Consider the following 12,093-nt stretch of genomic DNA (forward strand, 5'->3'; position numbering starts at 1 on the left):
CAAATTTACATGTCATGTCCTCTTTGTCTATGAAATGCCAGCAGCTAGGAGTCCTTATTCCCTACGCATGACTTGCATGGTGTTCAATGGAGTCAGCACTACATTTATCATAGACAATTTTGTTTATATCTTTGTTACTCGTTGCTTCATTTCTAAAATGCACTATAATGCTAACAGATAGAGTGGACATGCACATCTCAACAACGTGGTACAGACATGATGCAAATGAAAATAATAACAGCATAAACTCAATTCTCAATGTCAGTCCACATCCTGCGGCCTGCTCCACCACTGCAGACATTGAACAAACATAAAATGACGATTGGATTATAGTGATAACACATCAACCGCAACCTCGTTTTCTGCAATGCTTTGACTGTAGTAAAACAGTCCGAGGAATTTCACAGGAAAATTATCGAGTAAAATTTGACACCCATACAAACACGTAAAGAGATATTAGGGCAGATGATCAAATGTTGGCACGTAGAAAAGAGAGGAAAGAAGGGTCTGTGTGAGTCAGGTCCTTAACAGCTGAGGCACCGCCATCCAGCGGGGATCCACGAAAAGAGGCAATGTACACAAAGACCAGAATTGGAGGTGTGAGGTGGATACAGGATCACAAAGTTACAGAGGACTGCACAGGATATTATAGCTCGCTGTGCGTTTGCGTGATAGTTATCACTGTGTCAACTTTTCAACTCACATTTCTGGCCGCCGTAAGTACGATAACTTTTGCGCACGGTGAGAAGTTATTACCGCCTGTGTTTCAAAATAAAGAAACTAAAACTCAGTGGGAAATAGGACCCTGAGCGGTGACCATCCCTGAATCCAGATTTTTTAAGGTTCCTCCTGTCGGAACGTCAGCAAAGTCAAATACTGTAGTTGTGGAGTTTTGTGTCCTTCTTTATTTCTGTCACCCTGCACTGCCATCTATTGGCCATCAGCTACAATCAGTTCATTTCTCTCTGTGTGTGTCTGTGTGTGTGTGCGCTGTTCACCCCCGCTGCGTATTTGCCTGCTGTTTGGGAAATGGCTAGAATGACAAACAACCACGCTGAGTACAGTAAATACTGACGCTCCTACAAATGGTTTGTTAGCGCTGATTTATCACCCTCTTAAAAAATATGGACTGGATCGGCCTTGGTGGAATGAATAGAAATTACAGCGTTCAGAGAAAAAAAATAATCGGAGGAAGAGCGCTGTCCGAAACTCGCAAAAGACTCGGGTGCATTTTCCAGACATACTACGTGCTACTCGATTTTGTGTTTCATTTCACTGAATGGCCATTTGAAACTGAAGATTTCGTTTTTCCGACCTCCCCTGCCAACTAATAGCTTGGATTAACCTGACTGTTGACAGCACGGTAATAATGGTCCCAAGGCAATGGATAAATGGAAAGGGAAAGTCGACAAGGAGAGAGGACCCACAGCGAAAGTCCTTCCGCATTCCCCGGGGCTCGAATGGATTCGAGGTTGACACCGCGGTGAATTTCTCCAGACGGCCACGCTTCCCGGCTTCCACATCCGACTTTCCTCTTTAAGGCAAAAAGCCAAGAGACGGACGAGTTCGCTCCAGCCATATTCTACAGTCGGTGACTGCGAGGCATCTTGTAACATAGTCGGGCTGGCGGAGGAGTGGTGCTGCTGCTGCTTTTGGACTGTGGTGGGGGAGTGTGGGCTGCAGCGGTGGTAAACCAGAGGATGTGCTTCTGTGAGCAAGGGGCTGGGGACCGGGCGGAGGGGCTGCTGCCGACCCGGCTTGTCTTGTTCACTGTCTGCTAAAGTTGGTGGAAGTGCAAGTGGGGGAGAAGTGGAGCGTCCGTCCGTCCGTTCGGCGGGCGGTCGCGCAGCGAACGTCGTGAGCAGGAGCTCGTCCACAAAATCTCTCTATCTCGAGTGCGACCGCGATTACCCCTAAACAACAGCCACTTGGAAGGATTACTAATCACCTTCCAAAAGCGCCAGTTCCACTCGGATCGCGGCCGGAAACGGACCCCCACCCTCCGAACCCCTGCAATGTTGTGAGATTTCAGGAGACGAGCTGGGTAGGTGAATCCTAATTTCATTAGAACTGAATGTACGGGGATCTAAATCGGCCACCGCTGTGTCTTGGTGCTGAAGTAAGCGGGTTTAATGTGTTGTGTGTATGTGTGCCAGATGCAGTAGTCAGAAGTATTGAGCGCTGAGCAAAAACAATGTTAAAACAAAACCTCCTTTGATACTAAAATGAGACATATATGAGAATCCGGAAAAGTAAATTGCGCTGGGCATTGTTTTAATCAGTGTTGAGATCAAATGCGTGAAGTTTCGTGTTTCTTGCTATATTTCCCGTTAGTATGTTTGATTAAATAGTAAAACTTTTTCTTTTGGGTGGGGGCCTGGGAAGAAGGTTGATCAAAGTACCCCAGCAGATATCGCAGAGATCAGAATAAGGTAAAGGGAAATTAAAATGGGGGGTTGGGGGGAACAGCGTCCTCACACCTCCATAATGCGAAGGGGATTCCGACTGGAAATAATAATTGTGTTGAAGTGTTGTGCTTAAACGTTGCACCTTGTGTATTGGACAGCCTGGAGTTGCACAGTGGGGACACACAAATCGCGGTCAGGATGAAGTGATTTCCAGCATTAGTGGGTCGAAATATGCATCTCCTTTTTTTTTATTGCGGAGTGATGCAGTGCCTGAATGAAAACAAAAAGCGCCAGGAAATCGGATTTGTTCGAGCGAAATGAAATTTGGGTATTAAATCACTGACGTAGATCATTTGTTTGCCTTTAATCAACTTGAATGTATCTTTTTACCCGGAAGGATGAAGGGCTGCGACAGTTACCGCCGAATCTGACCAGCATTTCCTACGCTGGCACATTGGTGACTGGCTTTATCTAATTACAAATGTTGTAATCTAGCGACTTGCATCAGGGTTTGCATTTTGCCAAATTCCGAATGGAAGTCAGATATGACAGAATATGTCGAGCTCTCCTTCAAAGCCGCTAGTGTTTGGGGACAAGGGGTAAGTTGGTTCGTGGGGTGAGGGTGGGGAGACCAGCATTCTGTCCGAATTGAGCGAAAAACAATAAAGCCATTTGTAGCCTGTCTATTATAATTGTTATTTCCCGAATCACTTTACTGTGCTTGAAGTGAAGCCTATGAGCCGCATTGCTCTGTCAGAGCGCTCAATCGCTTCTGAAGCCTTTTGTCCCCCTCCTTGTTGGGCAAGAGGGGTTTTGGAAGAGAACAGTTGATCTGGAATTAGCTGCAGAGAGAATGTGTGCGTTTGGTCAGCGCTGGTATTATATTATTTTCCAAAACACAAAGATGCTTTTGAAAATGGCCGTGATTTCTTTTGAATCGGGGGCTCCTGGCTCATCTCATCAAGGAATAGATTTGAAATGTGGTCAAATGCATGTTGATGCTGGAGTGACGTTAACGCAGTGGGTGATAAGTGACGCTCACACTAAAATGCAACTTCCTATCTCAACTCGGAGGAGCCTCCTAGCTTTGCCTTTAGCCAGGCGGCACAGTGCAGTACGTCTCTCTCTCTGCCCAGTTACAGCCTGCGAGGAACTTGCACCGGAGAAGCAATCAGAGATCCTGGGAGTCATCATCGGGGAATGTCGTTTTCTTTAAACTTTGGATGACCTCAATCTTATTGGGGAAGGGGCGGGGATGCGATAGCAATTTGAGTGCATTGCCCGCCCACCCCATTTCAAATTGGATGGGGTGGGGGGACTGTGTGTGAGCGGGTGCTCTGTGCGTTGTTATATATGTTTGTGGTGATGGTCGTCGATGGTTCACGATGGCAAGTATTCACACTTTGCTTTCTTTCTCTCTCTGTCTTGTCGAAGGTGAGCAGCCGCGGCTGGGAGTGAGCACCGGGAGCCCCGCCGAGATGTCCGTGTGGCTAACGCGGGCCGTCGCCTTGGCTTCGTTGGTGGGCGGCTGGTGGTGGCGGCTGGAGGCGGTGGCCGGCGGAGCCGCCCCCGAGAGCTACGGCGAGGCGTGCGAGAGCCTGTGCTCCTGCCAGGAGAAGGACGGCGTGTTGGTGCTGGGCTGCGAGGACAGCCGGATCGTCAGCGTGCTGCAGCTCAGCCCGCCCCGCTGGCCCGTCTACCACCTGTTCCTGAGCGGCAACCTGCTGAGCCGCCTGCAGACCGACGAGTTCCTCAACTTCAGCGGCGCCGCCGTGCTCCACCTGGGCGGCAACCGGATCGAGGAGATCGAGGCAGGCGCCTTCCGCGGCTTGCACGCCACCCGGCGCCTGCACCTCAACAACAACCGGCTGGAGGGCCTGCGGAGGGACGCCTTCGCCGGCCTGGAGCGCCTCGAGTACCTGCAGCTGGACTACAACTACCTCCGGCGGCTGGAGGGCGACACCCTGGACCGGCTGCCCCGCCTGCAGGTGCTCATCCTCAACGACAACCTGCTGGCCGGCCTGCCCGCCGACCTCTTCCGCCACGTCCCCCTCACCCACCTGGACCTGAGGGGCAACCGGCTCCGGTCGCTGCCTCACGCCGGCCTCCTGGAGCACCTGGGCGGCCTGGCCGAGCTGCAGCTGGAGGACAACCCCTGGGAGTGCGGCTGCCCGCTGCTGGCGCTCAAGGCCTGGCTGGAGAGCATCTCGTACACGGCGCTGGTCGGCGAGGTGGTCTGCGAGACCCCGTTCCGCCTGCACGGCCGCGACCTGGGCGAGGTCTCCCGCCAGGAGCTGTGCCCGCGCCGCGCCCCGGCCCCCGTCCCCGCCGCTGCCGCCGCCGCCGCCGGGGTGGGCCTGGACTCGGACTGGAGGCCGCCTCCGCCTGCCCTGAGCACCCGGGGGTACTTCCACAGCAGCAGCAGCAGCAGCCCGGTCCCCCCGCCCGCGGCCACAGCCCAGCACCACCACCCCACCCCCGTCACCTCGTCCCCCTCCAGGTCCCAGGCCAAAGGCACCCGCCTGCCCAAGGCGCCCTCGTCCCGGGTTAGGGTGACCACCTCCCGCAGCCCGTCCCTCAAGGTGGACGGGGACGGGGACGGGGGGGAGGAGGGGCAGGGCTACCCTTACGGCCCCATCTTCGCCTACCAGACCAAGCCGCCGGTGCCCCTGGTGTGCCCCCGGCAGTGCAGCTGCCAGCTGCAGATCTCCGAGCTCGGCCTCAACGTGAACTGCCAGGAGCGGCGGATCGAGCGGCTCTCCGAGCTGCAGCCCAGGCCCTACAACCCCCGCAAGCTGTACCTGAGCGGCAACCGGCTGGCGGCGGTGCGCCGCGGCGACTTCGACGAGGCGGCCGGCCTCGAGCTGCTGCACCTGGGCCACAACCGGATCGCGGCGGTGCAGGACGGCGCGTTCGCCAACCTGACCCAGCTGCGGCGCCTCTACCTGAACGGCAACTGCCTGGAGGCGCTGGGCGCGGGCACCTTCCGCGGGCTGCGCAGCCTGCGCTACCTCTACCTGGAGTACAACGCGCTGCGGCGGCTCGGGCCCGGCACCCTGTCCCCGGCGCCCGGCCTGCAGCTGCTCTTCCTGCACCACAACCTGCTGAGGGCCCTGCCGCCCCGCCTGTTCGCCGGGCTCAACCTGACCCGGCTCAGCCTGCGGGGCAACCGCTTCGCCTCGCTGCCGGTGGCCGGCCTCCTGGAGCAGCTCGCCTCCCTGATCCAGATCGAGCTGGACGAGAACCCCTGGGAGTGCGGCTGCCCGCTGCTGGGCATGAAGCGCTGGCTGGAGCGCCTGGGCCCCGGCGCCCTGGTGCGCCGCCTCGCCTGCCACTCCCCCAAGCACTTGGCCGGCCACGACCTGGCCTCGCTGCGCGCCGACCTCATCTGCCCGGACCACTCGGACGAGGTGGCGCTCTCGACGCCGTCGCTGCCGCAGCCCGCCCCGCCGGGGGCGGCCGCTCGGCCCCTCGCCACGGCCGGCGCGGCCACCCCGTTCCCGGCGGACGGGGGCTCGGTGGTGCCCCTGTCGGTGCTCATCCTCAGCCTGCTGCTGGTCTTCCTGGCGTCGGTGTTCGTGGCGGCCGGCCTCTTCGTGGTGGTGATGAAGCGGCGCAAGCGGGCGCAGAGCGAGCGCACCAGCACCAACAACTCGGACGTGAGCTCCTTCAACCTGCAGTACAGCGTCTACAGCCACGGCCCGGCGCCCAAAGCCAAGAGCCCCGCCGGGCACGTCTACGAGTACATACCCCACCCTCTGGGCCACATGTGCAAGAACCCCATCTACAGGTCCCGCGAGGGCAACTCGGTGGACGATTACAGGGACCTACACGAGCTCAAGGTCACCTACCGAAACCCGGTGGAGGACGAGCGAGAGAACCAGTTGAGGAGCCCCTCGTACAGCATCAGCACCATCGAGCCCCACGAGCAGGTCTCCCCAGTTCAAGACATGGACCATTTCTACCGTGGCATCTTAGAGCCGGGCAAACAATCGCCCACTGGCAACAGTGTTGAATATAAATTTAGTAGCCCACCAAACTATAATTACTCACCGAACTATGAAGTTAGACGCCAGTATTTGCATCCGGAGAGGATGAGGGAGACGGTGCTCTACGGGGCACCCAGTAATGTATATGCCGAGCAAATTAGAAATGATTACCTGGAACTGAAAGCAAAGCTTCACATCGAGCCGGACTACCTCGAAGTTCTCGAAAAACAGACAACGTGCAGTCAGTTCTAAGCCACAGAGTTGTTTATATACAGTATTTATTTCTAATTATCTGAAATTCGGTTTTATTTTTATTGTTTCCTTTTCATTTCACATACTTGTTTGAGGAGAAAGTGTCTTGGCCACCAGATAATCACCTTGAAAGGAGATTTCAGCCAGGGGTGTGCACCGCAACTCACGGCACCATTGAAACACTGGAGTTTGCTAGGATCAGAGGACCCTAAACTGAAGATTTTCCTCGTGATATACTGACAATAGGCATAAGTAAACGTATTGGGTTTCATTGCCCCAGACGGGAACCTTACAGTCTTTCTTACATTAACTTGCCCATCTGGAAGCAGTTTTTAAAAAAAAAAATTACTTAACTAAATTAGCATCACATTGTGTTAGTAAATTGCAGTTTCTTCATGTGTACAACAAGCCAGGTATTTTAGTTACAAAGTAGACCGATACAATACTTTATAGTCACATACACAAAAAAATCACCTGGTAGTTACCTCTCCAACCAAAATATTTTGCTTATTCCTAGATGACATCAGAAATATCGCATGTTGTACAAAAATGCTCCAGTTCATTTTTGCAGTTTTGCAACATGACTCAACATACCTGATGAGTGGATCAAAGTGTGTCATAGGTGATGTCAGTGCACAATTTGGATTTGGTTCTAGCTTCAGCTGTCTTTATAATTAGTCAAAATGGTCCTTCATTGAACTTCACGAGGCTAGCACATCCCTAATTTTAGTATGAAGCTCTTATTCTTAAAGTGGATGTCTTTGTATGCATTCTGCACTTTTAAATTAGAAAGAAACCTGAGGTCTTTAATATTCATCTCAGAATTGCACAATTGAGTGTGTGCACTGGGGCCACGCAGGGCTATCTGTTGGATTGTACAAATCTGTATGTAATGTCTGTACCCTTGTAAAAAAAACTGAACGGGGTAGTTATATTACACCACCAGGTGTTAAAACTGGCTATTGGTGTGACTTTTTTAAAGACCATATATAGTTTTAACAAAAATTAAATTATAACAGGCAGTTGAACTTCAAAACAATGGCAGATTGCTTTGCATTGGCTACACATTAAAGCCAAATAAAGAGAGATGACAGTGCAGTGAGAATCTCTTGTCAGGAAGCAGCATTTTAATTGGATTTACTGTTGTCATTTTAAATATTTGTTGACATGGAATTGTATTTATTTGTCAAACTGGATTTTCAATATGAGCCAGCAGCAAGCTTAGTAATCTTAAGTTAAGGGTTAAAGTGATCTGTTGATGAAGGAATTCTAGTTAAAGAAGCATCCAGAGGTAGACCTGGAAATTTGACTCTACAAGACTGCATTAGCATCCCCAGTAGAGGTCTCCACAGCAATCATCAGCAGTATTTTAAATCCAAACCCTTAAATTGTTAAATATGATATTTGTACCACATCCTCTAATACTATAATTAACATATATACATGAGAAGGTCAATATTAAATTAGTAATTTTTTTCACATTAATTGGTTCCTAAATAAAGTCATGTTTTCACATGTCAAGGGATTTATAAGTGTTCAAATGGCCAGGCCTTCTTCCCTACACAGTATTCATTTAAATAATTTGTAAACTCCAAAAAGGTTTTTTAAATACTGCTGTAAAGTGTTTTTTTTTTACCAGCATTTATCATTATTTTCACACAAACATATCAGTAAGACGATTTAGTTCATTAGGTAATGTGAAGGAAACCATCCAGACATGATTTTCTACTGTAGGTCTTTATTGTGGAACATTGTAGATTTATTTTATGATGCAATACTTTTCTGTGGTACTGCAAACATAATTCAGATCTAATTGTCACAGAACAAAAATTGATGCATTGCCCTCTGAAACCTGTTAAGTAATTTAATTTAATTACATTGGATTTTCTGGAAGTTTTGATGTAAAATACAAATTGGTACTATCAAAAGTTATACTGATTTCCCAAAGGATTTTAACTTGTGGACATATTTTCATTATTATAGCAAATTAGAAAGCACCATCTTTACTATTTTCACCTGATTACATTATACTGAAGACTCAGTAAACCCTTTTCACTCTTGCTTCTTGTAATATGTAACCATCATGGCCAGTATTAAGATGGGGCTGGTTCTAGTTTTGTGGAATTTAACAGTGCATTATAAGTATAGTGGGAATATACTGTTACTTATCATGAATGTACCCATTTTCATTTTGTTTTTTTCTCATAGTGCATACATGTTAAGGTAGGCAGGCATATCTGGGAAAAGACAGTTGGAGTGTAGATTATCAGATGCATTCTATCTTCTTTGCTTGGCCCAAGTGTAATGCAGCAGCATACCAATAAAGGAAATCCAGTCTTTCTCCTTTCCTTGCTGAAGATGTTGCCACTGTATGCCACATGCACTAAGTTTATTTCATACACCGCTGTCTAATTTTCTCCATTGCTGATTTAAACTGCATGGTACAACAAAATACATCCTGACTGACTGGGTTATTGAGATTAGTTTATCACCATGCAAATTTGTTAAAAGGGAAAAGATTTTGGACAATCTTCATTATTTAATTCAATGCAGCTTGAGATAGTTATGCCAGTGCCATTCATTGAAGTGTTCATGCATAAACCAAATATGTATATAACTCAGATTGAGTTAGCTGTTGAATTATTGTTCCCAGAAAAAAAGAAACAATGCTTAACTCTTTGAATTCCAAGTCAAATCCAATCTCATATCTATCTAGTTTTTATGAGCGAAGTAATTATTTGTATTCTTCATAAATACGTTAAAAATAATCCATTTAAAGTACAATGGCCAAATCTTGCTGGAATAGGGCATCATTATTGTTTAGATGCTTTTTTTTTCACTTGAGAGTTAAAACGCTTTTTTTGCGTTGGAGCTTGTTGCCAGTAAAAGCTGATAACAATGGGTGACAGCATCAGGATAGCTGGGACCTGGGTGAGTAATAGGACCATCGTTAAAACTCACTAATAAAGCAGGTTTAAGGCTTGAGAGAGAAGAACAGGAAAAATAGAAAATAAGGATAAATTAGAAACAAATCAGGTTTGGAAATTGAAAAGATAAGAAAGCAAGATTGGATTGGAAAAAAAGAAAGTGTGCAGGTATTTACATTTAAAATGTGCAAAATATTTGCTAACTTTATTACATGCAGTAAAGAGGCTCAGCAGTTTAAATTATTGCAGTTCTGAACCATATTAATCGGCACTGCATTATTAGTTTTATTTGATTAAAATATTTGTATTGTATGCTGTTAATTTTAAGCCCTAATGTTTTCCTAAGTATTGTGCAAACTTAACGCATTATTAAAATTAATGGAAGGATAAAAAAGAGATGCCTTTTATGGGAAGAAAGTGCAGAGTGGCAAAAATCAAGTAACTAATTCTGGAGATTCACAATTCATGAACTATCTCTTCATGTCTTGATTGTCCTGCCAAATTTGTCTATTAATAATGGTATGTCTAAGAAAGATTTTTACTTTTTCAGCAAGGTATGGCCACTTCAAGGTAATAAAACTGTGACTACTTGGATGGTTAAAATCATCATAATTTCTATTTATTAAGTGATGGTTTGGGAAGTTTATTGTTTGAACTCATATATAATTTCAGAAAATCTAAGTTGCAGTGACGTATTTTTGAGCAATGATTGATCAAATTATTGCATAAGATTAAATAACATCTATTACAACTTACCAAATTACATCAAGTAAATGTTCAAAGAAATGCATTATGTTCATTTAGTTATAATTGATAAAGTAGCACGCCTCCTATCTACAAACCTTACCAATCCAAATTATTTCAACAACAAAGTCCCTGGAATATTAAACTGTAATTTACAAATATAGAAACAGACAAGCATTCAAATTGTCTTCCTACAAAAATTTTAAATTTGATAATTATTTTTAAACCACTGACTGATAAGATTTAAAATCCTTGGTAGATTTTTTTTTGTCTGGGATACTGAAGTTTTGTGTAGTGAATTTTTACACAAGTGTGAATGAAGTAAAAAACAAAATGGTGCTCAACAGTACAATCTGACACTTTCTCATTAGGATGAAAGAATACTTATATTGATTTATGCAGTATTTATTTATTTTATCTTTTCATCAACAGAAAATTTAGATGAAATCTTAATTTTTAATGCAATCGGAGTGTGACTAAAACTTTGAATATGTGACCCAAAATGTGAGAATCATGCTCAAAATACATAATATATGGAGTACAGAGAAATGGATCTTGTTAGATGTTCATCTCAATACTATTTCACATGAATCCAGGTAAACATTATCATCCATTTATGCTGGTTATTAGCCACTTCAGAGAAGGCACCTTAAAATAGCATTGAAGAAATAAGTCAGTTGTAAAGTTAATAGCTGAAGGTGTAAATTAAACATGCTGCACAAAAGATGGAATGAACACCTCTGATTTTGAGGTGTTCTCTGATAGAGTATTACTTTTTTTTACATTGTACATCCCTATAAATAATGTTTCACTAAAAATGAATTGTTTGTTTAAATTTGAAAGGCTCTCAATGCACTACAATTACTATTGATTCCCATAAGATTCAGTTTTGTGACATCACCTGAATTTCTGCTGGTCCCTGCAGAAACTGGTTTGCTGTGTCAGTGTTCAAGTATCATATACTGCAACACAAAGTCACAAGGTATTAACAATAAATTCATAAGCAGATCCGTACTACAGTATTGCTACAAAAGTTGTTGATGGATAATTACAAACAGAATAGGAAGAAGGTAATTAAGATTTGTTTTAAATAAATAATTTATTTTGTGCTCAGGAGGAGTAAAACAATCTTTTATTGTTTTATTGTATTGTATTGAATATAATAACTATAGTTTTATCTTTGAAAAGTTAAAATTATTGAGTGAATTATGGCAACAAAGCAACTCAAGCGAACCTGTGCTCAGGACTGATTTGTAGAATAGTTGACTGTTTCCGTGACATGCTTATGATTTGTTGTGTCTTATTTTAAAAAGAATATATATTATATTAGTCTGCTACATTTTTATGATTAAAGAGAAAACCTGACATTAATTTACAGCAAATTAAATTGACATATGATTTATTGTTTTATTAATTACCTAGGGAGTTTCCTGACTTTGGTGTTTTCTTTTCAATCCAATTTTTTTTTAGTGGTCTGCAAGGTAAAAGTAAAACAACACTTGGCTCTATAGGGATTGGAAATTCAATACATACATTCGAGCCATCACACAAAGTGATACAAACATTCCTGTGAATCACAAAGACTCCTGTCATCCCCCTGGAATATGAAACATAGAAAATAGGAGCATGGGTAGGCTAACCAACCATTTGATCATGCTTCCACATTCATTGTGATCCAACTCACTACTCTAATCCTTTAGTCCCAAGTGCTATATCAAACTTCTTGAAATCATACAATGTTTTGTTCTTGACTGTTCTGTGGTAGCAAATTCC

The 12,093-nt window shown here is 45.5% G+C and overlaps 1 protein-coding gene across 3 annotated transcripts; it reads left to right on the forward strand.

The window, feature by feature from the left end:
• The first annotated feature begins 457 nt into the window (after positions 1-457).
• On the forward strand, positions 458-11,702 carry LOC122550545 (SLIT and NTRK-like protein 5). Of its 3 annotated transcripts, none has more exons than XM_043691447.1 (2): positions 458-2,044; positions 3,843-11,702. In XM_043691447.1, the coding sequence occupies exon 2, from the start codon at positions 3,887-3,889 to the stop codon at positions 6,647-6,649; it is 2,763 nt and encodes a 920-aa protein (XP_043547382.1). In that variant the 5' UTR covers positions 458-2,044; positions 3,843-3,886; the 3' UTR covers positions 6,650-11,702. The 3 variants fall into 3 exon arrangements, with proteins under 3 accessions (XP_043547382.1, XP_043547383.1, XP_043547381.1); XM_043691448.1 differs by lacking the exon at positions 458-2,044 and adding an exon at positions 2,784-3,007; XM_043691446.1 differs by lacking the exon at positions 458-2,044 and having other exon boundaries at positions 3,014-11,702.
• Positions 11,703-12,093: the final 391 nt, after the last annotated feature.

Source organism: Chiloscyllium plagiosum, chromosome 6 (genome assembly GCF_004010195.1).
Source record: "Chiloscyllium plagiosum isolate BGI_BamShark_2017 chromosome 6, ASM401019v2, whole genome shotgun sequence".
NCBI lineage: Eukaryota > Metazoa > Chordata > Chondrichthyes > Orectolobiformes > Hemiscylliidae > Chiloscyllium > Chiloscyllium plagiosum.

What these genes read in the sequence shown, in the direction of transcription:
- LOC122550545 (XM_043691446.1), top strand. Translation starts at nt 3,794, where the DNA reads ATGGCAAGTATTCACACTTTGCTTTCTTTCTCTCTCTGTCTTGTCGAA.